The sequence below is a fragment of the Moschus berezovskii genome, chromosome 2 (genome assembly GCF_049115385.1).
Source record: "Moschus berezovskii isolate FMDL1 chromosome 2, NW_MosBer_1.0, whole genome shotgun sequence".
In the NCBI taxonomy this organism is placed as follows: domain Eukaryota; kingdom Metazoa; phylum Chordata; class Mammalia; order Artiodactyla; family Moschidae; genus Moschus; species Moschus berezovskii.
Genome location: NC_142461.1, coordinates 139,872,591 through 139,900,521, shown reverse-complemented (window position 1 = coordinate 139,900,521; position 27,931 = coordinate 139,872,591). Strand labels below are relative to the sequence as shown.

General features: G+C 51.2%; 2 protein-coding genes and 1 long non-coding RNA gene across 37 annotated transcripts in view; 1 reads left to right on the top strand and 2 right to left on the bottom strand.

Moving 5' to 3' along the window:
• Positions 1 to 1,497, bottom strand: part of LOC129540268 (liprin-alpha-1-like) — a 152,204-nt gene extending 150,707 nt beyond the window's left edge. For 32 of the 35 annotated variants that reach the window (XM_088831295.1, XM_088831292.1, XM_088831192.1 and 29 more), the window contains exon 1: positions 1,368 to 1,490. The gene's annotated coding sequence lies outside the window, so the exon portion shown is untranslated. Of the gene's footprint in view, positions 1 to 1,367 lie in introns of all 35 variants that reach the window. The other 3 variants (XM_088831241.1, XM_088831271.1, XM_088831270.1) reach the window with 3 other exon arrangements.
• Positions 1,295 to 9,025, top strand: LOC148778636 (uncharacterized). Its single transcript, XR_016036074.1, has 3 exons — positions 1,295 to 1,434; positions 3,055 to 3,164; positions 8,656 to 9,025. It is a non-coding gene; the product is annotated as an uncharacterized LOC148778636 (long non-coding RNA).
• A 6,364-nt stretch (positions 9,026 to 15,389) lies between these two features.
• LOC129540271 (liprin-alpha-1-like) overlaps positions 15,390 to 27,931 on the bottom strand; it is a 58,927-nt gene continuing 46,385 nt past the window's right edge. Inside the window, exons 7-11 of the mRNA XM_088841572.1 lie at positions 27,285 to 27,416; positions 25,574 to 25,797; positions 23,590 to 23,800; positions 18,219 to 18,388; positions 15,390 to 16,910 (exon numbers count right to left, since the gene is read on the bottom strand). Of these exons, the coding sequence (XP_088697698.1) occupies positions 16,862 to 16,910; positions 18,219 to 18,388; positions 23,590 to 23,800; positions 25,574 to 25,797; positions 27,285 to 27,416 (786 nt within the window). The 3' untranslated portion in view covers positions 15,390 to 16,861. The remainder of the gene's footprint in view (positions 16,911 to 18,218; positions 18,389 to 23,589; positions 23,801 to 25,573; positions 25,798 to 27,284; positions 27,417 to 27,931) is intronic.

Below are 27,931 nucleotides of genomic sequence, written 5' to 3'. Positions count from 1 at the left end.
TTTTTGTTATTTTCCTTCTTCTTCTGGAGGAAAAAGATGGCATTGATTTGCCTAAAAGTACAGATGGGGGAAAAAAAAAAGTACGGATGGAAAGCATTATCTTGAGGAGTAAATGGTTCTTAATAACAGAACTATGGATTCCTCTATCCCTTTGACTGTCAGCACATCACTAAAGGCTAAAAGAAGGCTCAAGAGGGAGGTAACATCCCCCTTGTCAAGTCTCTGTTTCCTTGCTCCTGCGATATTAGCTTTGCCAAGTAACCCAATTCCCGTAAGTAAACATTACAGGTCTCTCCAAACTACTTCTATAAAATAATATCTTGCTTGACCAACCTTATAGAGCAGTCATTTATTTCTATAGCTGCTGAGCTGCTCTGCTGTTCTGTCTGCCTACATTCAGAAGGGAACCAAAATTCAAAATTTCATTTATTCTGGGCCAAAACCCAGACCTTTTGTCCTCCTTCCTAGATATGCTGCAACTTCAAGTTGGCTCCTCTGCCTAAATTAGTGGCACATGCTTTTGTTCTTTTAAGAACGAAAGAAAACACACCCCTTTTTCTCTTATTGAGGAAGGCACCTAACTCTGATAAAGGCCTCTAGGAAGATGCTACAATGCCTTGACATGTTTGCTGCTGCTGCTGCTAAGTCTCAGAGGCTACGGATGAATCTCACCGCCCTACCCCAGGGCAAACACACGGAGCGTCCAAGGGGGCAGAGGGGGAAAGCTCGAGGAGGAATATGCAGACTTTGCAAAACTGACGGGAGGGAAGAGAGGGGACAACATTCAGGACTAGAAACAGGAGGCAGTCCAGATGCTGCGACGCCGCCCGGCCCCGGGAAGCCCCGACGCCCCCCGCGCCCCCGCGCCCAGCCCTCGGCGCACTGCCCTCCCGCCAGCGGCCGCGGCCTCCCCCCACAGCCCCCAGCGGCCCGGGAGCGCCACACGCCCCCGCGGCGCCGACCGAGCCCCAGGGCTGGCGCAGGGAGCGCGGCGCGGAGGGAGCGCGGGCCGCCCTCCAACAGGCTGATCGGCGCGGGCTCGGGACCCAGAGGGTCAACCCCGTCCGCGGGCATCGGCCCGCCCCGGCGCCCAGCCCCAAACTCGGGCTCCTCCGCGCCCCGCCGGCCCGCCGCCCGCCCCGAGAAAGCCCCGACACACCCCTCCACAGCGCGGCGCCCGCGGCTGTTGTTTCGGCGGCGACGCGAATAACGCTCCCTGAGGAGGAGGGGCCGCGGCCGCTGGTGCCTCCTCGGCACAGGGTCAGACCGAGGAGCGGGCAGCCGCGGCGGCACCTCCTCAGTCCCCACTCCCGACTCCTTTTCCCGCTGCGCCGGACGGGAAGGGGCCTGCACGACCCGGGGCTCACCTCACACCTCGGGGCCGGGTTCCCGGGAGGCTGCGACGCCGGCCGGGGGCGGCCGCGGGTCCCTCAGGTAAGCGGCATCAGCGACGAGCGCCGGCGAGCTTTTCCAACTGCCAGGGCGCGGGGGCGGGCGGGGGCGGGGAGCATGCGCGCGCACGTACGGCGCAGGCGCGCTGCGCTCGCTCGGCTGCGAGCTCGCATTTTGAGCCCAGCTTCTGGGTAGCAGTTAAATCAGAGAAGGCAGTGGCAACCCACTCCAGTACTCTCACCTGGAAAATCCCATGGCCGGAGGAGCCCTGTAGGCTGCAGTACATGGTGTTGCGAAGAGTCAGACAGGACTGAGCGACTTTACTTTCCCTTTCCACTTTCATGCGTTGGAGAAGGAAATGGCAACCCACTCCAGTGTTCTTGCCTGGAGAATGCCAGGGATGGGGGAGCCCTGGGACCCTTGGGCATCTCCCTTCTTCTCCCTCACGACTCCACACCAGCTCTCACACTGACCATGAAAACTCTCAAACCTGTTTCTTTCTTTTGCAGAAAAATTAGCCCTCTCTAGACAACAGAGGAAGGGTGGGGTAAGGCAGGGAGTCTCCCCTTTTTAATCAGACATGCCCATTATGCACCTTTTCCCCAAACCCAACAGTAATTCCCTCCCTAAGAAGATTTTTGCCCTCATTTTAGACCAATCAGCTCAGCTTTAACCAGCTCTCCTGAGACATTTTTGTACTGCCTCACACATCTCTGTGAATCCTCACAGTGAAAAGTAGGCAGCATTATTATCCCCATTTCACAGACAAGGAAACTGAGGCTCTGAAAAGTTAAAGAACACAGCCAATGAGTGAATCAACATCCAGGCAAGGACTCCAAGCCAGGCGGGCCTTACTCGAAACTCTGTGCCCTCCACCACTGCCCCCGCCTTGAAGGCGCGGGTGTTTCTGTAGCTGGGAGGAAAAGCCCATTTTTAAAACAATTTCCAAGTGGCAGGAAAGGCCAGTGTGCTGCAGAGACACGTGTGGAGCCAGGAAATAAGAACCCCTGATGCCGGGGTCATGCCAGCCTCCCAGAGCAGCTTCCAGCACTCCTGCTTCTTCCTGAGTCAGGCTCTTCCTTGACCAGAGTCACCACCATGAATACCAGGGCAAGTCCCGTCCTGCAAACAGTCACCTTGGGGCCGACCACACCATCTCCAGACGTCAGAGCTACAGAGAGGCGGCTGCAGACTTGAGGCTCTCTCAGACTACTTAATCACCGAGCATTCCTGGCAGGCAGGCACCATGCCCTTTCACCTCTACCCAGCAAGGGGCCAAGCTCAGGGGGCCCTCAATTCCACCCACCACCGTTCTTCCCTCCCTCGTGAGAAGAGGCCACCCCAACTTCAGTGACCATGGGCGCAGCTGCAGCTATTCGCGGAGCAGCTGCTGTGTGCCAGGCACTGTATACAATGACCTCCTCTCATCTTTCCAGCCCCAGGACTCAGTAGCAGTCAGCCCGTTTTACAGATGAGCAGACCGTCTAGCAAGATCACGGCAGTTTCTTGAACTTTCACAGCTTCTGCAGCAGAAGCTGGAATTGGAAACTAAGCTTGTGCAGCTGCAAAGCCGGTGCAGTTTCCACTACACAACACCCTCTATTGGAGGGGATAGTAATCCGTCCCTCCTTTCCCAGGGTTCAGACGTCATTCTTCTTCTAGGGGAAGGCACAGAAGGCTGTGTTTTTGGGGCCAAAGCACGATTCCAAAAGCCAATGCAGCTGGTGGGACGAGGGATTGGGTGAAAGACTGCAGCAAGGATGAGCCTCTGGGTGAGTTTTCCCACCCCCGTGAGACCTGGGTCCCTCACTGGACTTAGAGATCAAAGAGACTCTAAGACCGAGCCTGAAATGCCAAGGGACTCCTGGGCACTTCCTGCCAGATGACTGTTTATAAACTGACAGAAAATCCACATGATACTAAATTCTGAAGATACAAAAATAGCATCCCTCTGGTGGGGAGGAATAAGTTGGGAGTTCAGGATTGACATACACACACTATTACGTTTAAAATAGATAATCAACAAGGACAGGGAACTCCGCTCTATATTCTGTAATAACCTAAATGGGAAAAGATTTTGAAAAAGAACAGATACATGTATATGTTTAACTGAATCACTTTCTTGAACACATGAAACACAACATTGTTAATCAACTGTTGTCGTTCAGTCGCTAAGTCATGTCCTTCTCTTTTCGACTGCAGCACAGTAGGCTTCCCTGTCCTTCACTCTGTCCTGGAGCTTGCTCAAACTCATGTCCACTGATGCCATCCAACCGTCTCATCCTCTGTCGTCCCCTTCTCCTCCTGCCTTCAATCTTTCCCAGCATCAGGGTCTTTTCCAATGAGTCAGTTCTTCGCATCAGGTGGCCAAAGGATTGGAGCTTCAGCGTCAGCATCAGCCCTTCCAGTGAATATTCAGGGCTGCTTTTCGTTTGGATTGACTAGTTTGATTTCCCTGCAATCCAAGGGACTCTCAAGAGTCTTCTCCAACACCACAGTTCAAAAGTATCAATTCTTAGGCATTCAGCCTTCTTTATGGTTCAGTTCAGTTCAGTTCAGTTCAGTCGCTCAGTCGTGTCCGACTCTCCGCGACCCCATGAATCACAGCACGCCAGGCCTCCCTGTCCATCACCAACTCCCGGAGTACACTCAAACTCATGTCCACAGAGTCGGTGATGCCATCCAGCCATCTCATTCTCCGTCGTCCCCTTCTCCTCCCGCCCCCAACCTTTCCCAGCATCAGAGTCTTTTCCAGTGAGTCAACTCGTCTCATGAGGTGGCCAAAGTATTGGAGTTTCAGCTTTAGCATCAGTCCCTCCAATGAACATCCAGGATTGATCTCCTTTAGAATGGACTGGTTGGATCTCCTTGCAGTATAAGGGACTCTCAAGAGTCTTCTCCAACACCACAGTTCAAAAGCATCGATTCTTCGGCGATCAGCTTTCTTCACAGTCCAACTCTCACATCCATACATGACCACGGGAAAAACCATTGCCTTGACTAGACGGACCTTGGTCGGCAAAGTAATGTCTCTGCTTTTTAATATACTATCAAGGTTGGTCATAACTTTCCTTCCAAAGAGCAAGCGTCTTTTAATTTCATGGCTGCAATCAGCATCTGCAGTGATTTTGGAGCCCAAAAAAACAAAGTCTGACACTGTTTCCACTGTTTTTCCATCTATTTCCCATGAAGTGATGGGACCAGATGCCATGATCTTTGTTTTCTGAATGTTGAGCTTCAAGCCAACCTTTTCACTCTCCTCTTTCACTTTCATCAAGAGGCTTTTGAGTTCCTCTTCACTTTCTGCCATAAGGGTAGTGTCATCTGCATATCTGAGGTTATTGATATTTCTCCCAGCAATCTTGATTCCAGCTTGTGCTTCTTCCAGCCCAGCGTTCCTCATGATGTACTCTGCATATAAGTTAAATAAGCAAGGTGACAATATACAACCTTGACGCACTCCTTTTCCTATTTGGAACCAGTCTGTTGTTCCATGACCGGTTCTAACTGTTGCTTCCTGACCTGCATACAGGTTTCTCAAGAGGCAGGTCAGGTGGTCTGGGATTCCCATCTCTTTCAGAATGTTCCACAGTTTATTGTGATCCACACAGTCAAAGGCTTTGGCATAGTCAATGAAGCAGAGGAACAACTCTCAAATCCATAAATAACTACTGGAGAAACCATTGCTTTGACTATACAGACGTTTGTCAGCAAAGTGGCACTCCAATATAAAATTAAAATTTTAGAAAAAAGATCAAGCAAGTTGGGTGAAGGAGTCATGTAAAAAAGGTTATTTCTTTTTTACCAGAAACTGAAAATATATACTATAATAATTTTGAATGGTTATACTGTACTATGGCCACCTCATGCGACAAGTTGACTCACTGGAAAAGAGTCTGATGCTAGGAGGGATTGGGGGTGGGAGGAGACGGGGACGACAGAGAATGAGATGGCTGGATGGCATCACCGACTCGATGGACATGAGTTTGAGTGAACTCCGGGAGTTGGTGATGGACAGGGAGGCCTGGCGTGCTGTGGTTCATGGGGTCGCAAAGAGTCGGACACGACTAAGCGACTGAACTGAACTGTTTAAAATGATACATGTTGGGGCTTCCCTGGTGCTCCAGTGGTTAATACTCCGTGTTTCCAATGCCAGGAACCTGGGTTCAACCCCTGGTCAGGGAGTTAAGAGCCCACATGCTGTGCAGCGTGGCCAAAAAGTAAAATAATAATAATAATAACAAATTAAAAAAGAAGGACTCATGTCAATGTTTCAAAGTGTACTTTTGTCCTAAATAAACTCACCTTTTTCTTTTGGGCTCTGCCATGCAGTATGTAGGGTCTTAGTTCCCCTACCATGGATTGAACCCCGTACCCCCTGCATTAAGAGCTTGGAGTCTTAACCACTGGACTGCCAGGGAAGTCCCTAAACTCATGGTTTAAGTGTCTGAAAGCTTAAAAGAAAAAAAGCACTGCCCCTCTTACCCATGCCCCCAGGCCTCCTTTGCATTGCCCTTTCTGATAGGAAGGGAAGGTAATTATTACTAGTTTCCCACGAGCCTCCAGAAGAGAATCTGTATATTTACAAGCATGGATGAGTTTTCTTTTGTCACACACATGAAGCACACTTCAAAAGCTACTCTGTTTCTTACCGCTTGTATCTTAGAGATCATTTCATAACTGCACATAAAGAACTACATCATTCTTTTTAGTAGCGGCCTAAAATTCCATTATATGGAAGCACCAGATTAATCAGCCCCTTGCATGCTCAGGCCCTTCAGTTGTTTTCAACTCTTTGCAACCCTGTGGACTGTAGCCCACCAGGCTCTTCTGTCCATGGAATTCTCCAGGCAAGAATACCGGAGTGGATTGCCATGCGCTCTTCCAGGGGTTCTTGTTGACCCAGGAATCGAACAAACATCTCCTGCAGCTCCTGCATGTCAATAGGCAGATTCTTTACCACTGAGTCATGGGGGAAGCCCCAGTCAGCCCCTTCCTGATGGACAATGAGGCTGTCTGCAGCGTTCATTGTTACAGACCATGACTATTTTGTAAATATTAGTTTGTGCACGTGTGCATATGAATGTAAGATCAATTCCTAGAAGTAGAATTGCTAGTGCTTATTAAATACAGTATGCGCTTTAAAAATTCGACTGAATTTTGCCAAGCAACCCTCCAGAGAGGTGGCAGTGTGTTTAGACCACCAGCAATGAAAGGCAGCGCAGAGAGTGCTTTCCATATGAGGAATGACTGTTAGCTGCAAGAGCTGAGCTGGGGGCCTGTGCGTGGACAGATATTCATCCTAGGACAAGTGACAAAGATCAGGCAACACCACCAACAGGCAAGCCACCCGTTTTACAGATGACAAAACAGGCACTGGGAATTGACAAGCTTCACCCAGGGTCATGGCCTGGGTCCTGTAAGCATGGGGCAATTTCCAGACAATATCTGTTTCACCCTCTGATCTCAGCTCTGATCTCTTGCGCTGACTTAGCAAAAACTTGGAGAACCAGCTCCTTTCTACTGTGAACTGAAAGCTGAGCCACCCACGTATTTCAGGGCTTTCTGAGTCACTGTATTCACCTCTACAAGAAACCGGGATCTATCACACACACACACACACACACACACACACACACTCACCCAGGGACTGTTTCCAACCAGGATGGGGCCCACAGAGCCCTGACCATTCACAGATCCAAGGTTCCAAGGTGAATAGCAGTGATTATCCTGGACATTCATCCACCAGCCTAAAGAACCAAAAATCTCACCAGACTCTCTCCGTGGTGACCGCTAGGTGGAGGGCAGTGAGGACTGGAAAGAAGTGAGAGGGACACGTGAGCCAGGAGTGTTCTCATTAGCCATTCTGGAGACAGAAATAAGCACAGCAAAAATAGTTCTCTGTCTTTGTACTTGGAAAGTACCTCACACCCACTAACTCACCCCACTTCACAGAACTTCTCTGAGTTATACCGGGCTGCTGCTGCTAAGTCACTTCAGTTGTGTCCGACTCTGTGTGACCCCATAGACGGAAGCCCACTAGGCTCCCCCGTCCCTGGGATTCTCCAGGCAAGAACACTGCCGGGCAGGGATTCTTATATTCACAGTCCCCGTTTGAGAGCTGTTAAAAAGGAACTAGGACTTCCTTACTGCTAGAGAGGTAAAGAGACTAGAGGCAGAGCCTAGGATTCAGAGGTTAAATCCTGGCCACACCCTGTTGTGCACTTGTGGTGAGCAATCTCCTGCAATACACGTCCACAAAAACCATCCCTTGTCTGCCCGCATGCAAAGCGAGTCACTCTGTCCCTAGAAATGTTGTTAGAGGCCCTCCAGTGCGTAGATAGACATGAATTCCTTTCTCTGGGTCCTCTTCTTTGTTTCAGCTCCATAAATACATCCTTTGTATGTACATCCAAGAAGACTCTTGGGATATTTCTGAGGGATACGTTTGCACTCTATCAGGTGCCTGGTATGGCCTCTGGAACATGAAAGGGAAAGTGAAGTCTCTCAGTCGTGTCCGACTCTTTGCGACCCCATGGACTATAGCCTACCAGGCTCCTCAGTCCGTGGAATTTTCCAGGCAAGAGTACTGGAGTGGGTTGCCATTTCCTTCTCCAGGGGATCTTCCCAACCCAGGGATCGAACCTGGGTCTCCCTCATTGCAGGCAGACGCTTTACCGACTGAGCCAGCGGTGCTGAATAAAAAATGTTTCTTCAGGGACTTCCCTGGTGATCCAGTGGTTAAGACTCCACTCTTCCAATGCAGAGGGCACAGGTTCCATCCCTGGTCAGGGAACTAGGATCCTACATGCCACACAGACCAAAAAAAAAAAAAGGCTTTTTCAGTGTGTTTCTTCTGCTATATTTAAAATAGATAACCAACAAGGACCTACAGATCTAGCACAGGGAACTCTGCTCACTATTTTGCGGCAGCCTGGATGGGAGGGGAGTTTGAGGGAGAAGGGATACATGTATATGTATGCCTAGTCCCTTCACCGTTCACCAGAAACTGTTACAACATTGTTAATCAGCTATACCCCAATACAAAATAAAAGGTTTTGGCTTTTTTTTTTAAGTGTGTTTCTTGGTTGGCCGAAAGTATAGATAGATAAATGGACAGATGGAGAGATGAATGGGTAGATGGTTGGGTGGAGTATGGGTTTAATATGTTTCTGTGTTTGTTTTTTAACTTCCTTACACAGTATCCATTCTCCCTTCCAAATATCATCTTGATATCCTTTTATGGACTTATTTCTCCTCCAGGCTCTACAGTCTCAGGGGTACTGCGAAGCCCAGAGTTCTATCCTCTCCCAGCGATGAAGCAAGCAAGTGACACCAGCTTGGCTGTTTACCCTCCCTCTTCTAGGACTATGAATCTTTAATAGATTGAGACGTGGATAGGAAACATGGCTGGGGTATATTTGGTTCAACAGTGGTACCCTGATGAGACTGTCCAGTAGCACTGCCGCCCAGATGCCCTGGTTTCTCACTTGCCCTTTTTCCAAGTCAGGTTCTCCAATGCTCTGTCCACTCTGTGAACTACTCAGCATCTCCCCCAGTACAATACCCTCCTGCTTAAGTTGTTTTCTACATTAATAAACAAAGAATTCTATTTTTTATTATTTTATTTCTATTTGGCTGTGCTGGATTTTCATTGCCGTGAGGGCTTTTTTTCTCTAGTTGCACAGGCGGGAGCTGCCCTCAAGGTGCAGTGCACAGGCTTCTCATTGCGGTGGCTTCCCTTGTTGTGGAGCACAGGCCCTAGGGCGTGTGGGCTTCAATAGTTGTGGCACGTGGGCTCAGTAGTTGTGGCTCCTGGGCTGTAGGGCACAGGCTCAGTAGTTGTGGCACAAAGGCTTAGTAGTCACACAGCATGTGGGATCTTCCTGGACCAGGGATCGAACCCGTGTTTCCTGCATTGGCAGGTGGATTCTTAACCACTGAGCCACCAGGGAAGCCCCGAAGAATTTTACATGTCACAGACGTAGAAATGAATGGAAAGGTGGCGGGGAGGGGGGGGCGGCAGCGGGTGGAGAAAGGGAAGGAGTGACGGAGGGAGTGAGGTGAAAGGACCGACCAGTACTGCCCACACAAGGACTTCATGAGCTAGGGAGTAAGGTGAGTCCCGGGCCTTGGTGAATCCCTTCCCTTGGACGGGAAGGAAGGAGAGATAATAAGATAACCCCTCAGCCTTAGCTGCAGGAGAAGTGATGTGAATCGATTTTAGGGGCAATAGCACACGTACCCCCAACTCTCCTCCGGAATACCACAAATCCTCTAGTTTTGTATCTTTCAACCGAGAACAGCCTCAGGAACAATACTGTCAAACCTCCACTTCCTAGATGAGGAAATGGAGGGCCTCAAAGGGCAGAGGTCTGCCAACATCTCACAAAGAGGACTGGAGCTGAACTGGGGCCAGAGCCCAGATCTAAATCCCTGTCCCCCCATCTTGTCACTGCCCAGAGCTGCCTCTGTCCAGAGTGACTAAGGTGCAGAATTTCCAAATCCCATTTTGAGAAAATTCCCCAAGGGGATTTCCTCGCGAATGCCTCAGGAGGTCCTAAGGTCCCTCTTTCTGTGGCCTGAACACTCTGTGGCCTGAACACTCTGCGGCCAGGGGTGAGTTGGGGGCAGGTTGGAAAAGAAACAGGAGACTGCAGACCCCCAGCCCCAGGCATGGCTGCAACAGGCAAGAGGTCAAGGGGGTCTCAGAACCAGCTCTTAAAAGGGGGCAGAATCCAGACCGCAGTCACAGAGCCCTGTGAGATTCTGAAACTTGTGTTACATCCTTTGTCAGTCTGTCTGTGAAACTTTGAAAAAGGGGTCTGTGTGCTGGCCTGCAGGGCCAGCCAGGAAAGGGGAAGTGGGGACCAGGTCTCACCCAGTGGCCAGGCTCAGAGGACGAGAAATCCAGGGCCTGAGTCTCTGAAATCTGCCACACAGAAGGCAGGAAAGTTCAAGGCAGGCCTGAGTCATTACCGTTTTTTGTGTGCTTTCTGCCTAATAACGAAATAACACCTGAAATATCTAGCAATGCCTAAAATATCCAGCACAGTGCTGAACAGCTAGTGGAAAATCACCGTCAATTTCCCTCACCTGCCCCCATGTCTCCTGACGCTGAGCTGAGCTGAATACCTCTCCTGGGCTGGGGGTAGGGGCGGGGGCCGAGTATCATAAGGGAGGAAACTCTGGGGCCTGACATTTGGGAGAACAGAGAGAAGGCATTGCTTTCTTTATGTGCTGGTGCCAGGATTGGCGATGGGCTGTCAACTGGTTGCCTCCTTTCATCCTCTGGGATGTCCCAGGAGCTAGGAGTTTCTGGCCTGTTCCTAGAAAGGAAACCGAAGTGTCAGTTCAGTCAGTTCAGTCGCTCAGTGGTGTCCGACTCTCCGCGACCCCATGAATCACAGCACGCCAGGCCTCCCTGTCCATCACCAACTCCCGGAGTACACTCAAACTCATGTCCACAGAGTCGGTGATGCCATCCAGCCATCTCATTCTCTGTCGTCCCCTTCTCCTCCCGCCCCCAACCTTTCCCAGCATCAGAGTCTTTTCCAGTGAGTCAACTCGTCGCATGAGGTGGCCAAAGTATTGCAGTTTCAGCTTTAGCATCAGTCCCTCCAATGAACATCCAGGATTGATCTCCTCTAGAATGGACTGGTTGGATCTCCTTGCAGTATAAGGGACTCTCAAGAGTCTTCTCCAACACCACAGTTCAAAAGCATCGATTCTTCGGCGATCAGCCTTCTTCACAGTCCAACTCTCACATCCATACATGACCACGGGAAAAACCATTGCCTTGACTAGACGGACCTTGGTTGGCAAAGTAATGTCTCTGCTTTTTAATATACTATCAAGGTTGGACATAACTTTCCTTCCAAGGAGCAAGCGTCTTTTAATTTCATGGCTGCAATCAGCATCTGCAGTGATTTTGGAGCCCAAAAAAACAAAGTCTGACACTGTTTCCACTGTTTTTCCATCTATTTCCCATGAAGTGATGGGACCAGATGCCATGATCTTTGTTTTCTGAATGTTGAGTTTCAAACCAACCTTTTCACTCTCCTCCTTCACCTTCATCAAGAGGCTTTTGAGTTCCTCTTCACTTTCTGCCATAAGGGTAGTGTCATCTGCATATCTGAGGTTATTGATATTTCTCCCAGCAATCTTGATTCCAGCTTGTGCTTCTTCCAGCCCAGCGTTCCTCATGATGTACTCTGCATATAAGTTAAATAAGCAAGGTGACAATATACAACCTTGACGTACACCTTTTCCTATTTGGAACCAGTCTGTTGTTCCATGTCCAGTTCTAACTGTTGCTTCCTGACCTGCATACAGGTTTCTCAAGAGGCAGGTCAGGTGGTCTGGGATTCCCATCTCTTTCAGAATGTTCCACAGTTTATTGTGATCCACACAGTCAAAGGCTTTGGCATAGTCAATGAAGCAGAAATAGATGTTTTTCTGAAACCGAAGTGTAGACGAGTTAATAACTCGACCAAAGATATACAGAGAGTAAATGATCTGTTTGGCTCCGCCTTCGCCAGGCTTTCTCCTAGGGTCTAGGGACAGCGGAAGGGGGCTCAGAAAGTGCTCACAGAGAAAGGGGAAGCCTGCAACAAACACGCAAAGTAAAACCAAGAACAGACTCCCAAGTGTCAGGAGGAGGAGGCCCTGAAATTGCCCCATCCCCCATCCCCAGCAATTTTGGAAGAACCTATCCTTCTGTCCGGGCCTTGATGCCCCACCTCCAGGGCGCCTTGTGGTGGGCTCCTCCAGTACCCCCCCAAACCTGCCCCGAAGCGAAAGGGGTGAGCACACGAGCAAACACACCACCTGTGGTCTCCAGCCGTAGTAAACAAGCAGGGTGCACACAGCCCCTGTCCTGTGTGGTGAAGGAGCCAGCAGAGGGGAGGCTGAGAAGCTGCAGCCCTTCGACCCTGCTGTGGTTGAACCCGGAGAAAGGGTGTCATGGTCGGTGCCCTGACAGTGAAATGTAGCAGGGGATGGAAAAGGGAAGGGTGGCCCAGAATAGGATGACAGTATGAGCAAACCGCAGCTGGGCCCCCTGGGGCTCCTGAGCACAGGGCTTCCTGTGTCCCCGTTTCTTTGATTAACGGCCTTCATTCAGCCTCCATGACCTTCCCTGAGTTCCACTGGGCAGATTCAGGCAGTTGTTAATTAGGGAAAGGAGGGGATGAGAGACCAGGGAGAAACAGTGGCAGCTGCTCACGTGGAGTAGCTGTCCCCATGTCGGCGTTTCTGTCATCGAATGTGCCGTTGCTGCTCTAGTGTGACCGCCCGCCCCCGGGTGGTAGGGGTTTGTAGATGGCAGCCGCCAGGCTCGCTCTCCTCGGCTCATCCTCCCTCTAGAAGGTTCCCCAGACCCTCAGTAGGAGTGGGCGCTGCTGCGGGTGTGAGTGTGTCCTCGTGCCCCGTGTGACGTTGCACGGCTAGCCGCACTCTGTGTTTGCACGCTTCCTCCCGCGCTCCTGGGATCGGGCAGCATGGCGGGAACGCAGAGACTGGATTCTGCTGCAGTCAGGACTTGCTCCTGCTGAGCTTCGGGGTGAGTACTGGCCGGCCTGGTCCCGCGGGGGCACGGAGGCCACGCCCTGAGAGTGGAGGGTCAGCGGGTCTCCGGAGGTCGGCCGGCGAGAGCCCTCAGCAGCAGAGAACGTGACCTTGGCGCATGGCTGGTGCCGGACTGGTCAGAGCTCGGCCTGAGGCTCCCGCGCGTCTGTGCGCACAGGTGTCCCTCCCACAGCGGCAGTGCTGCTGGCCATGCCCTGCGTGCACGGTCTCAGAGGGAGCAGGGCCCAGGGCGTCAGGGTTCTCGAGGCTGCCCTGCCAGCGTTTCTCACGGAGGTGCACCGGCAGCTGGGGCTTGGCCGCCACTGAGGGGCCACCCTCCCTTGCAGGTGCTGCTCTGGGCGGTCCTCTGGTGGGGCCGGCCCGGGGGCCCAGCTCTGCTCGAGACGCTCTGAGGGCAGGAGGCTGTCTGCTCTGTCCTGTTCTCTCAGCTAGAAAGCTGGATTGGGTTTTGGGGATTGTTACCAGCAGCTTTTAGCTATACGTCAGAATAAAGTCCGCCACAGAGTTCTCTCCTTCATCTGCTTGGTCCTCCGTGTTTCTCTGAATTCTCAAAGCCCCTGAAGCCCTGAATGGGGTTGGGGGGGGTGTGTCTGGAGGGGCAGGGGCTCGGGCACCAGCCGCCGTCCCAGGACTGACTCGTCTGTGTGTTTCCAGTTTACCCACACTACTTCTACAGGTGATTAGACAGCGTCCAGGATACGACAGAGACTACATTTTCAACTCGATGCAATCTTTAATCTGTTGATACTTGTTATATGGACCCGAAGATACTTTATGACAGGGTTTTTAATTAGTGAAAAGCTCATGGATACCATAGAGAAAATAATTTTAGAATTTCATGTTTCTTATGTTTATGTAAACTTATGACTTCATTTATATAATTACTTACTTGTATATTCAGGCTATAAATATCCTTTCAGATCAATTCGTATTCTGATACCTGATTTTAGTCTTTCAAATGAATGTACTGTAGTGCTTGTCTGTATCAATCCTATGAACAAATATAGGGCGTTTGTAAATGATGCATTTGTTGTAATTATTCTTGTTTAATTTTTACATGTTAAACCATGAGAGAAAGGCTTTTCCTGCGATTGTAAAATCATCATGACACGGTGTGCATTCTCCTTCCAGAATGTAACCGAGCTCTCCAACAATCACTCTGAAATCAGCAAACTTAATTCCAACCAATGGTTGTTGGATTTTAACGACTGACCTAAACCGTACTTTTTCTGGCAAGAAATGCTTTTTCTCTGCAGCGCGAAGCGATTTAAAAGTACTGGGTGTTAAATGTGAGCTTCTGATGAAATTTGGGCTGAAAGGATGACTAGAAGACGACTATGAAAATCTCTCCGGTAACCTAGTCTCTGGACTCGGATCCCTCCTCTCCGGTGAGACTCTTCGGGGACCAATCGTGATGCCCTGCACCTGCTGCGGAGCCATCCAGCTGGACAGCGAAGGTGCCACTTCCCAGACAGACAGCGTAGTGCAGCTCTGACAAAGGCCTTATTTGTATGTAAATCATCTTTTTACATCTGTTTCTAAACATGTTTAAAGAATGGACCTAGGCGTACATTTTTAGATTGCAATGACATAGCCATTCTGGATTGTATAAGTAGCAAATGTAACTTTTACTTTTTCAGCGGCACATTAAAAAAGCCAGCAAGAGATGCGTTCAGATCACGGTGTGATATTTATATGCAGCTGGATCTCGGTAGACAGAGACAGCATGTCTCTTTACATGTGGGTTCTGCCTTTAATTTACTCGTACAATTCATTCTTACTGTTCTGTTTTCCTATTAATCTTTTGTGAACTTCCTGAATATGTGACAAAGTACGAACAGTCTACTTTTGAACTTTTTTTATTGCAGTATTATTTATTGCTTTCTTTCAATAAAATACTGAAGCAAAATTTCCCACTGCCAATCAAGAGTGCCGAGGGTAAGCTGTCCTCTCCCTGAGAACAGACCAGAGCTGGTAATGGGAGCACGTGTCATCACACGGGCATTCTGTTAGGAGTCGATGGATACAATGGAAAGGCCAGAAGGCGAAGACATAGGTGTCCCCAAAGGACGACCGACGGGGTGTTCATGCCCTTGGCTCCGGAGCCAAGAGGCTCCATCACTTCAGCATCTGCCGGGGGCAGGTCCTCTCCCATCATCAGACCCTAGTCCAGCATCAGGCCATCCCCCAGCATCAGGCCCTAGTCCAGCATCTGACATTCCCCCTGCATCAGACCCTCCCCCAGCATCAGATCCTAGTCCAGCATCAGCCCTTAGTCCAACATCATGCCCTCCCCGAGCATCAGATCCTAGTCCAGCACCACGCCCTCCCCCAGCATCAGACCCTAGTCCAGCATCAGAAGCCCCCCCCAGCATCAGACTCCCTCCCCCCTCAGCATCAGACCATCCCTCCCAGCATCAGGACCTAGTCCAGAATCAGACCTTCTGGGGCATTAGACCCTGCCCCAGCGTCAGGCACTCCCCCAGCATCAGACCTTAGTCCAGCATCAGAGGTTACCCAAAATATCAGGCCCTAGTCCAACATAAACCCTCCCCCAGCATCAGGCCCTATTCCAGTAGCAGGCCCTCCCCAAGCATCAGACCCTAGTCCAGCATCAGACACTCGCCCAGCAACAGGCCCTCCCCAGCTTCCGACCCTAGTCTTGCATAAGACGTTCCCCTCAGCATCAGAAGTTCCCCAAATCAGACCTTCCTCCAGAATCAGACCATCCCACAGTGTCAGGCACACCCCGTCACAGACCCTCCCCCAAAATGAGACCCTAGTCCAGCATCAGGCCCACCCCCACCCTCAGACCCTCCCCAGGCATCAGACCCTTCCCAGTATCAGGCCCTCCACCTCCAGTATGAGGTGTGGCATCCCCACTTTTCTGACACTCCTTAGCACACTCAGGCAGTCCCAGTGCAGCAGGACAATAGCTCTTGCAGGAGGTGCATTTTTATGAATCACCTGCGGAGCAGCAGCAGCTGGGGTTCCTTTCAGGTCAAGGACAGGCGAAGAGGAGGCACTTGTGCAGGAGGCAGTGGTGGCTGAGGGCACGTTCCCCAGCTCTGCATCCTCCCCGAGGGTGGGGGAGGGCCTGATGCTGGACTAGGGGCTTTGCTTTCCTGCTCTCTCACGGGCCCCAGGGCGGGGTCCTTCCAGATTCACGGTCTCCTTGATGTCTCAAGCCCAAGACCTGAGTTGCGTCCCAGTCCTGCATGGCAGAGGGCTGGGAACACCCAAGATCAAGGGCTGAAAAGATCCCGGGGGACAGCCGGGCCCCAGAGGGTGGCAGGGCAGGGGATGAGCCTGGCCGCCCACAGAGGGCCCCGCAGCAGCACTGGAAGGAGAACAGTGATGTCTTAGCTCACTCGGGGATGCTGCCCGGCCTAGCGCTCAAGAGATGTTACCGCCGGCAGCTCTGTGGACGCAGGAAGCCTGGTGAGTGACACTACTCCACTTGGGCCGTGTGGGTGGGCACTGCTGACCACGGCCTCGGTTTCCGTTCTGGTTCTACTGTCCCTCCGAGGGCTGACGGGTTCCTCTTCCGAACGGTACAGGTATTCTCTTTATGTGGGTTAGCGCATCCCTGCTTGTTTCCGTCAGCACTGCTGTCGCTCATCCTGCGTTTCCCTCTTTACAACCTGTGCTTGCTGCTCTTCTGGTTTAACTTAGGAGCATGGAATTGTAGCATGTATATTATCATAAGTGACCAGTCCAGGTTCGACGCATAAATTTTCCTCTGTTCATTTCTTTGCATTTGTGCTTTTTTAATAAAATTCTTTTTTAGAAATTAAAAAAAAAATAAAGAATTGAATATGTCAGTGAAAAAAAAAAAAAAAACTTAGGAGCAGCCCTTATTTTCTGCATTTCCTAGTTGTCAGCGTTCACTGGGGCTTTCCAGGTGGCACTCGTGGTAAAGATCCTGCCTGCCAATGCAAGAGATAACAAGAGACGTGGGTTCGATCCCTGGGTCAAGAAGATGCCCTGGAGGAGGGCATGACAACCCACTCCAGTATTCTTGCCTGGAGAATCCCCTGGACAGAGGAGCTACTGGGCTACAGTCCCTGGGCTTGCAGAGTGTCGGACACGACTGAAGCAGTTCAGCACACACTCAGGTTTTAGTTCAGTCGCTCAGTTGTGCCCGACTCTTTGCCGCTCCATGGACGGCAGCACTCCAGGCTTTCCTGTCCTTTTCACTATTTCTGGAGTTTGCTAAAACTCTCGTCCATTGAATCAGTGATGCCATAGAACCATCTCATTCCTGTTGCATCCACCGGAGAGGTGGCTGGGGTTCGGCAAAGTGCCCGGTCCCACTGCGTGGGTGTGAACCTGCCTCACCACTCCCTAACCGCGGGGCCATGTCTCCTCTGTAAATCGGGAGGTGGCAGCCCCTGCTTGGTGAGGGGCACGCGCAGCATCTGGTACACAGTCAATGCAGCATCCCTCGCAGTGCTGTATTTCTGAATAACAGGGAGAGATGTAATAACCTGCTCCTTTTCCCCTCTTGTCCCTAAACTGCGCTCCAGACCACATCTGCGTTACTTACCCCTGTACATCCCACACCCAGCACAAACAAGACACTCAGCAAATATCTGGCTGGAGAGGCAGGAACACACCCTGTCCTCCAGGAGATGGCGCCGAGTGAGGTGGGGGCCTGGTGATGACACTGTGTGCTGAGGAGCCCCCAGGAGGACCTGCGCGGCTGTGGGGTGGGACGGGGGCTGTGGGCAGAGCCCCTGACAGGCTCCTGGGGGTGGGGACGGTGGCAGGAAGGAGGGGGCTCTTCCTTGTGGGCTGTCCACAGATTGTACCTCACCCCTCACTGATGAGCACTTAGCCGTTTCCAAACACCTGTCACTGTTCTGGAGGAAACAACCATTGCCCAGCTCCTACTCAAGCAATTTCGGAGAATATGTTTCTAGCATTGGAGTATAAACATCTGCTTTATTCATTCCATGCTCCCTTCGTCCACCCATCCAGCCAGCCATCTGTTCATCCATCTATCCACTCACTAATCTATCCACCCATCCACTGACGAATTCATCCATCCATCCACCCAACCACTCATTAACTCATCAGATCATCTCAGACCCACCGAGAAGATAGACGCCTCCTCCGCTCCTGCTCCCAGGAGGACCCCCAGCGTGAGTGACAGGTGCCTCGTGGGGATGACGGGGGAGACGCAGAAGGGACATGCCTGCAGGCCCCCTAACTCCGAACGGTGAAGCACCCACCTGGTCCGAATGCCTCCTTGCCGGGGTGTCCGGGCCGGCCCTTTTACTTCTTTTGAAATATGCGGCTGATGGAGTACCTGATGCTTTTGTTTTTTGCTGCTTTGTGTGGCAAGTCCTGGCTGGTGCTGCTGCTGGGGTTGCTCCCGGGGCTGTCCTGGGAGCCTGTCGAGCTTCAGGGAGAGAAAACGACCGTTATCCAGCACCCTCGTGCAAACATACACCCGTCCACAGGACCTACTGATAGAACTGGGCACCCAGCAACCTCCGCGCCTCAACCTCACAGCAGACCGTGGAGTCTCCTTCACCAAGCACACTCCACACGAGCAATGCAGACTCCTGGACACAGACAACCACCCGGGAAAGCTGCAATTCCCTGCCTCTAGCTCTCGCCCAAGGAGGGCTTGACTCCAGGCCAGCTGGTGCAGAGGGCGCTCCAACCTTCCCTCAGGGTCGCTGCTCGGCAGGTGACGACACTCCCAGGGAAGGCGAGCTCCCCCGCTCTGGGCAGTCCCCCTGCCTCCCGCATGGTGACTGCCCCTGGCAGTGGCAGGAGAGCGACGGTCACCATGCAGGGCTGCTGGTCAGGTGACCACACGTGCCCTCCATCGAGCGCTGCCTGGCTCAGGACGGGAGTTCAGCAGGTGGTCGTCTGAGTGAGGACAGTGTCAGTCACGGGAGTGGACAGAGTCTCCTGAGAGGAGACCCTTGAGGAAAAGGGAGGGACCCTCAAGAGTGAACCCGAGAGGCAAGGGGCCGCCACCGGCAGGAACGCGCCCCGGGCTGGGCAGACCTCTAGCAAGAGCAGGAGGAAAGCTCCCACAGGAGTCAATCCATCGAGACGGACGTTTCCTAAAATCACTGAGGTCACTGAGCTCTCCTCCCCCAGCACCTGAAGTCCACCACTAAACCCAGGCACCGAACCCAGTGGGATTCATGTAAAATCATCCTTGCAACTCTTTCAAGACAAGAGGCGCAGGGCTCCTGAAACTGATGCCGAGGCGCACAGGCCCCTTACTTGCAGGCGTCCCTGATGGCCTCGTGGCTGGCTGTGCGCAGCGACCCCGTGTGCAACCGGTCCAGCCGAAGGGACCGCGGTGGGGCAGGCGTCGAGGTTTTGCCTTCGATGCCTCCTACCTCTTCCCGGATAGCTGGCGGCTGAGGGAATGAGGTAAGTGTAAAATTGGGTAACAAAAGACTGTCGTAAAAGGCAATCTCACAGGCTTTACATTATAACCAGAAACTTATTTGAAAATCTATTAGCTATGCTTTCCCCCAAGTACAAAATAAACCCTTGTTATAGCTTAATGCCATCTTAAAGGACTGTCTTGTTCAAGAGAGGCAGGGTTGTGGGGCAGCGAGAGCACCCGACTGAGTGCAGAGACCCCGGACCAGAGCCTCCCTGCAGCCGGGCTCTGCCCTCCCTGGAATCCAACAACCAGATGGCCCTGCCGGGCAGGAGGGCAGAGCGATGCCAGCACCGTGAACCCTGCATGGCATGAACTGCCCTGATGAAAAGACTGTGCTCATCGCCAGACGCTGCTCAGAAGCACCAGTTTCGAGAGTAAGAAGAAACCTCTCAGCAAAGCCGTCCAGACCTTTCTGTTTGAAGGAGGAAAGGACACCGCTTGTGCCACCACCCAAGAGCATTTGTAGTGATGATGCAGGTTACTGGAACCCATCACGACCAGAGAAACACAGAAAAGGTACCTAACCCCTCCATGCGAACACCATGGGTCTGGCTTGTATTTCTCGGGAACACACAGACTGGGGGCTACACCCTGAAGTGCTTACACACAGTTCGAGTGTAATTTGCTCACTGTGGTTTCCATAAAGCACCCCTAGGTCTCACTAAGAGATGATCTTGTATCAACCTAGAGCAGTGGAATGGGGAGGGAGATTTGAGTTAGGTTCAAAAGGGAGAGGACATATGGGTGCCTACGGCTGATCCATGTTAAGGTTTGACAGAGCGGCACACCCAGGACACCAACCCCAGGGTGACGGCGCTGCCCTGCTGTGCCCAGCAGGAGGGCTCCCGGGCACTGAGCTGCCTGAACCAGAGTGCGGCTGCCCGAGTCCTGCAGGAAGGCCCCAGGAGTGCTCGGTCAGAGGGCTGGGAGCAGGAGAGGGACAAGGAAGGCCAGCCCTTGGGGCACTGGACTCCAACAACAGGGGCTCATCCAAGTGACCCGAGGGGAGCGGCACCGAGCTCCCTCCTGATGCTCCTTCCATCAGGGATGCCGTGATGGACACGAGAGCCTCAGGAGGAAAGCGGGCTGGACGGCACCACGGGTACGCGTCCAGGCTCTGATCAGACCAGTCCGCACCACACTGCTGTGTGTGTGAGCCTGGGCACGGTGCCCAGCCTCTCTCAGCCTCAGTGTCCATGTCTGCTGAATAGGGATAACAGCAGCCTGGACCTCACCTGGGTGTCTGCGGGATGAGATGACAGACTCGCAAAGCACTCGACACGGTGCCCGGCACACAGTCTCCTGCACACTGCTACCCACCGTTGGTAAATTGGCTTCCCGCAAATCTAACATCTATGTCTTTTAAGAAAATCTAACAGTCACGTCTTTTAAGAAAACACTGAGCATAAATTCCACGGTGGTCCAGAGGTTAGGACTTGGCACTTTCACTGCCGGGACACTGGTCTGATCCCTGGTTGCGGAACTAAGATCCCATAAGCTGTGCAGCATGGCCAAAAGAATAAGTAAAGAAAATTTAAAAAGTAACCAATGATACTATGTCTATTATAAATAAGCATGAGATGATTAGAAGGCAAACAAGTGGGAGAAAGGCAAACTGTTACAATTGTCCCAACGAATGACCTATTTCCAACAGAACCATCAGCATGTTTTACGTGGTGGGTGAGTTTCATTACTTCCATTAAAACGTCAATTATTCACCAGTACATAACCACATAGTGTTCATTCACGTTAAACGATAAGGACTATTTAACACTTCACAGAGAAACAAAGGCATGCTAAAGTTCTAAGGAGTTTACCTTTCAACGATGCTTCCTTAAATCACTAGGCTGATAGATGCATGCAAAGAAATGAAGAGAAACCAGATTTATTGCGACTCTGAAGCTAAAAATTCAAGAATCAGTATAGGCAAAGACAGTAAAGCAAAAAAGACTGCAAACATATAAGTGAGATGAAGATTTAGAGAACATGTAACTGGAAACAGAACATTTTTTTTTACCACAGAAATTAAATAAGCTATTGAAGATTTACTAGAGAAACACTATCAATTATTACTCAGAAGATACAATTCCATTACAACATCATGATTTAATAAAGCACAGCATTCTGTACAATAAAGGGCCTTAACAGCTGTCTATTCTCAGCCAAACTTCTCTATAAGTTAGTTTCTCTCAACAAAAAATATGTTCAACGTTAAATCAGTAATTTAACTGATGAGAAAGTTACCATAATACCTATTTCAACATTGAACAAATCTAACCACCTACTGGACATTAATGTAAAATCCTTACAAAGAATTTGATTTAAAACTTCGCAAAATAAATTCATTAAAGCAGGTTCCCTGTGAAAATATGTAAGAATGAAAGCTAGCATAATAGCAGGTGCAGTCTTTACATTTTATTAGCCATAGAAGATACTTTTTTAAAGTCTAAGAGAGACATTAACTGTGCAAAAGCTGATGAGATTGAGAGTCTTAAATACAAGCACCTACACAGAAAGGATATTGTGTCAAAAGTCCATTAAATCTACACTTAAGAGGGTCATTTCTTTATGTAAGGATCATCTCATTTATGAATTACACACGTTATGTAGTTTAGGATCCATCTACATTACGCTTATAACTGCATGCTGCTGCTGCTAAGTCGCTTCCGTCGTGTCCCCTCTGTGCGACCCCATAGATGGCAGCCCACCAGGCTCCCCCGTCCCTGGGATTCTCCAGGCAAGAACACTGGAGTGGGTTGCCATTTCCTTCTCCAATGCATGGAAGTGAAAATGGAAAGTGAAGTCTCTCAGTCGTGTCCGACTCTTCGCGACCCCATGCACTGAAGCCTACCAGGCTCCTCCGTCCATGGGATTTTCCAGGCGAGAGTACTGGAGTGGGGGTGCCATTGCCTTCTCCTGTAACTGCTTAGTGATACGCTAATTCAAACTTACTGCTATGGGGGAAAAACACCATTTAATGAGACATGAAGACAAAGCACAAACCCGACTAAGGGGACTCACGCTGTGGACCACAGCACCGCTATGACCAGAGCAAGTGGGAGGACGGGGGAGGGGAGACGGATGGGCAAACGACAGCTGATTGACAACGACTGATTGACCATTGCCTGACTGACAACGACTAAGCAGACAGCAGGATGAGACAGGAAATCAAAACCAATAACGAAAGCAGACACACCGTCAGAGAAGTCCAACAGCAAGGAAAACATATACAGAACTGTTCTTTTACAAATACTCGGAAAGAAATCAAGCATGAAACCACAGAGAAATCGTCAAAGAATTTTAAATTTCAACTACTTAGTCAATGATGCAAATTATAAAAACAGCGTGTCAGAAGACCACAACATGGACTAGTTACCACTTCACATGCCACTAAAATGATTCACAGTGAATTTAATTATAGGCTGACTAACAACATAGCTAACATGAAATGGGTGGTAACGGAAACAGTGATAATGCAAGTGCAGTTACAAAGCAGAGTGTTGTACACGTGATTTCATGGGGTAAACAGCAACGCACTCACAAAACTTAAGCTAAACATGAAAGCAAGCTGGGACATGTGCTTTAGAGCCACACACTCTGTCACCAAAAGCCCTAGGACGTCATCCTGTTTTTAGACTCGGAAGAGTGAGGAAGCCCGACTTCTTCCCTGGGGCCCCCGGCTTTTAACCCGGTTTCACACATAGAGCTGGCCTGAGCGCACGGCCAGGCCCATCAGCAAGCAGACCAGTTTAGATTCTTGGGTTTTCTTCCCACCGCATGCCCTGCACCCTGCAGCCAGGCATCCCCAGTGGAAAATGTGCGGCACGGTTTTCACACGCCATGAGAGCTGCCTATGGTAACTTTCACGAAGCTGTCTGCTCCCTGAGAACAGAAACTTCCCTGCAGCTGCTGTGCCCAGCACAGGCCAGGCCCAATGTTACAGAGGCAGGCTCTGGCTGAGTTCACGATGACGTGCTAAGCCAGTGGTCCAGAACTGAACTGAACTGAATTTGTCACTGTGCCATTATGGAATGATTAAAGGCTAGGAAGTTTTAAAAATCTTAGACCTCTGAGCATAGCAAATGTACCTGATTTTCTTCTGGGTAAAAAGAGAAAAAACAAACAAACAAAAGAAAACCAGTGTGCTGGGGGAGGGACGCGGCAGGGAGGAGGCAGACACATACCCCAGTCGTGATGCCCAGCTTGTCTACTTCCTGCGGCGGGCTGTGCCGCCTCCTTTGGGGCTTGGAGCGCCCACTGCTGGGCGAGCTGGAGCCGGGATACAGGCTGAGGGAGCTCATCGTTTTACAACGACGGAGGTTGCCTAAGCTCCCCCTGTCCACCCTGCTCTCAGTCTCCTTGGCCGACTGCTCTGTGTTCTTCTCTTCGATCAACCTAAAATAGAATAAAACCCGTCACCCGCCTTTGTCAGCAGAGGAGTGTGTCTGGACAACACATTTGGGCTGGCATTCTGTGTCACGATTAGCAAATTCCAGGAACAGTTGCTCAATTAACATCTCAGCAAAAAGGTTCAACTTTCCCTCTTTTGAATATTCTCAAACTTAGAATAACTTAGCACTGAGTCTCACAAAGTGGCCCCTGATCATTCACGTTTGATTGCACTTATTTACTCTAACATTCTGACGGGGCCTGGGTGGCGACTCTCTCCCTGTGAGGAGATACCTGAAGTTGACAACCTCTACCTTTTCCCTGCTCTCAGGGCAGAGATGCACGTCAGTGCCTCAAGTCTTTTCCACTGGGAGTCGGGAACTCTGTACAATCAAAACAGCGATTCACGAACAAGCTGGAGTTTCTAAACACAAGTCTGCAGACCAGATGAAGTGCTGAGTTGATCTTTCTTTTTTTTTTTGAGGTTGTATATGTACAAACGCATCACTTGATGAGGTTCTCCCCCAGCTTTGTGTGAGTTTCTGGATTCATGTCAATGGGCCGCATTAACCTAGAATTCACGATTACTGCTCTTCTCCCCTAATGTGTCATGGAAGATGTTATACAGCAGTTTAAATACTCGATTATGCAAATAAAATGATTTTCAAATTAAAATACAAGATTCTTACAGGAACTAAACTCTCCAGTTTCACTTCTACTTATACATCTTGAAAGTTTTTCACTGTTGATAAGTTGATGGACAGAATTTACCATTTACATCAAGTCAAGGAAAAATCACTTTTACCTGACAACTTGCTATAAAAATAAGAATATATAACCGTTCCATATTTCCTGCGGGGAAGGGGAAAGACAATCTTTCTGAGCTCGTCTGTGCTCAAACACGGCCTACAAAGCAGTCTGTCTATGGCGTCAAAAGTGCAGGCGGCACCACCTGCGTTTGCTGGTTGTGCCGTCCATCCCCTGCCTTTCCCCTAGTCCCCCCACGCTCGACTGACAGGGACGGGCACCTCGGCCTCAGCTGACGTGACGAGAACAACCTGAGCAGCAGCTCTGCCGGGTCCTGTGCAGGACGTGGACTTGGGACAGGGGAACCGCTGTGCGGGTGTGGCACCAGGCAGGCCTCGGGGCCCCCAGCCACCCGGCTGTACCCAGACCCAAGGCCCCCTGCTCACCACGAGGCGGGCCTTTGGATTCTGTCCCCTTTTGTAAATTTTTATAACTGCCAAGACCGTGTCTAAAGAAAACATCTTAAATCTACTGATGAGATGAGAAAAACTCAAACACATGTCCTTGGACCACTGTCTTCCCACAAGCCAATCTTCACACTGTATTAAGTTAAAAAGGAAAATGCAGATCTGAGTGGGAATTTGCCAACCCCAAAACCCCAGCTTTTCTGATACAGGCGGCTTTTCACCAGAACGTGGGAGTCTCTGAGCGACACATGAGGGCGCGCCCTCAGTGCTGCAGGGTGCACGGGCCACAGGGGACACCGCCTCGGCACCTCACCCAACTTGGGGCTCAGAGCTGAGGGGGGGACACCCCACAACGCCCCCCCCCCCTGCAGAGTGCTGACACCACACTGTGGACAGAACGCCCTGGCTGACTGAGCTCTAGAATCAAGGGCAATCTTGGAACTGAAAATTCTTGAGGCAGACCTGAAGTCAGTTTTCTTACTATGGAACACTCAGACTTCTCTAAGGAGAAGACAGTTCCCCAGAGAAACCGAGTTTCCGGGGAGCTGGCATCAGGCGCACCCACCAGATCTCTTCGTTGATGGCGTCCAGCTGCCCCTGAAGCATCACAGTCGGAGTCTCGGCATCGTCCTGCCCTCTCGGTGACAGCTGAGTGGCCGAGCTGAAGAGGGTGACCCCGTCGCCCTCGCCGTCAGACATGCCCTCGTCACTCTCGAACGCCTGGGCCATGTTGGCCAGCACGCTGGCTTGCTGCGCGCGATCCCAGCCCTGTTCCTTCAGGGTCTGCACCTGGGCAAGAGAGGACCACGTCTCGTCAGCGACATTCAGGGCAGCTCAAGTCTATCAGGAACTGAACACAATTTTACATGGAAGCCCTGACTGAGGATAAATGGGCCATGCTTAGGAGACACTGGCATCTCTTAAGCGAGCAGTACTGAAGAAACGGGCAGGAGGAGAATTCAGTTCCCATATGGCCTGGTGACACTCAGCTCTTAGCGTGGACAGAAGGCAATCCTATGAGGTTATTCACAAGCGAGGGCTGATGGAGTCAGGGACAGAAAGCAAACATTAAAAAAAATACATCCATGCCCCCATCAGCCAGGCTGAAGGAAAATAAGGAAAAGCAATCCTTCAGCTCCACAGCCGCTGGGTCCACCTCAGCTGTCATCACTTATACTGGTTCACCGAGGAGGGCCGTCCTCGCACGTTCCCAGCCCTCCGTTTTCCAGGCTGGTCTGAACTCCCACAGACAGGAGAGAGCAGGGGCAGCCAGCGGACAGGAGGGCCAGCCCCGCCGCAGCTCTCCTCTCGGGGCACAGGCCCTCAGCTGTTCTGGGCGGCGGCCCCTCGCACTGCAAGGGCGGCTCTGTCATCAGAGACGCACGGGAGCGTGCCTGCGGGGCCCCGTGCCGCCCTCCCGCTCTCACACCTCACACCCTTCTCTCCGCAAATGTCCCCCCTGCCCCACTGTCACCCAGGTCCTGCCTTCTTTTCCCAGACATGACCTCAAAGCAACTGAGGGGCAACCTCGAGATGCTGGCTTGCCGGCTCCCTGTCCCCCGGGGCCAGTGCCCTCGCCCCCTGTCTTCATCACGACCCCTCCCCAGGGCAGGGCCACCCCCTTCGCTGGCTCCAGGACCACCTGCCATCATTCCTGCTCCACTCCAACGAACCAACTGCCTATGGGTTCACCCCCATTCAACCCCGCGCCTTCAAATCGCACAACGGGAACCAGCAGATTCCTCCTCCAGGGCTCCCTGCAGCGCCTGCTGCGAGTCTCTGAAAGTTCCCTGGGAGCGGCCTCTACTGTCCCCCTCCCTGCCTGGTCTCCAGCTCTCTGCAAGCAGGCAGTGTGCCCCGCCCCGCAGGGCAGCACCCTGGGGGCTCTCAACCCCTGGACTGCCAGCAAAGCCCCAGAAATAAACTTCTAAGAAAGAAACGAAGGGGTGAGGGTGGACCGAGAACAAAGTTCGAGCACGGCGGCTGCTAACACTGGGGCCATCGGGGGATCCGGCTCACTGATGCTTTCTGTAAGGGTTGTGGGCACACGTCTACGTCTGTTCCTTTACACACTGCCTGTGGATGCTGTCACGCTTATTGACTAGCATGAAATGCTGCTACTCAATTATTCATAACCAGTAAAGACATTCACTCTGAGGCCCTCTTGGGGACAGTTTTCCAACTCCTGTCCTGGAGCTTTTCCCCACACACAGACCAGGCCGGGATAGGCCCTGCCAGATGTGCCTCTTTGTAAAGGGGCCCTGGGGCTGGCTCACCTTATCCTCCAGAGCAGCCATTCTCTCCTTCAGATGAAGCTGAAGCCTCTCATCTGATTCGGACACAGGCTTATCCACGGTATCAGATAAGGGTTTATTGTGTTCTTCCTTCACGTCTTCTCCCTGCCTTGCCTAAAACAGGAAAAACAAAAACTCATAAACTTCAAGAGCAAAGTACGGTCCTTCTTTTAAAAGCACCGGGGAGCCGTGACGTGAGCAGCCTGTGCCCTGGTTCCCGAGGCGGTCCCCTCCCACGGCCACCTCTGGTGGGCTCTTGAGCATCACCAGAGCAGACGGACAGGTGCAGAGGGAGGCAGAGACTTCACCTGTCAAAAGTCACTCCCAATGCTTCCCTTTGGCTGAGCACCTGGGGGACCTTAATGTCACCAGCCATTACCTGTCAGAGGAGCTCGGAGAGCAAGCAGATTGACACTCAGAAACAAGCAGACTTTAAAGGGGATCGGCTTACACACACGTTGGTAGAGGAAATTCCCAGTATATAAACAGAAGCTTGAGTCTGGTTTAGGGGGTAAAATGAATTCAATTTACAAAGTAAAAGGTGAGAAAATTCATTTTAGGGAAAAAAGCCAGTGGAGATAGACATTCACATATTTTTCTTTACATGCAACATCACTTAAATTCTTTGT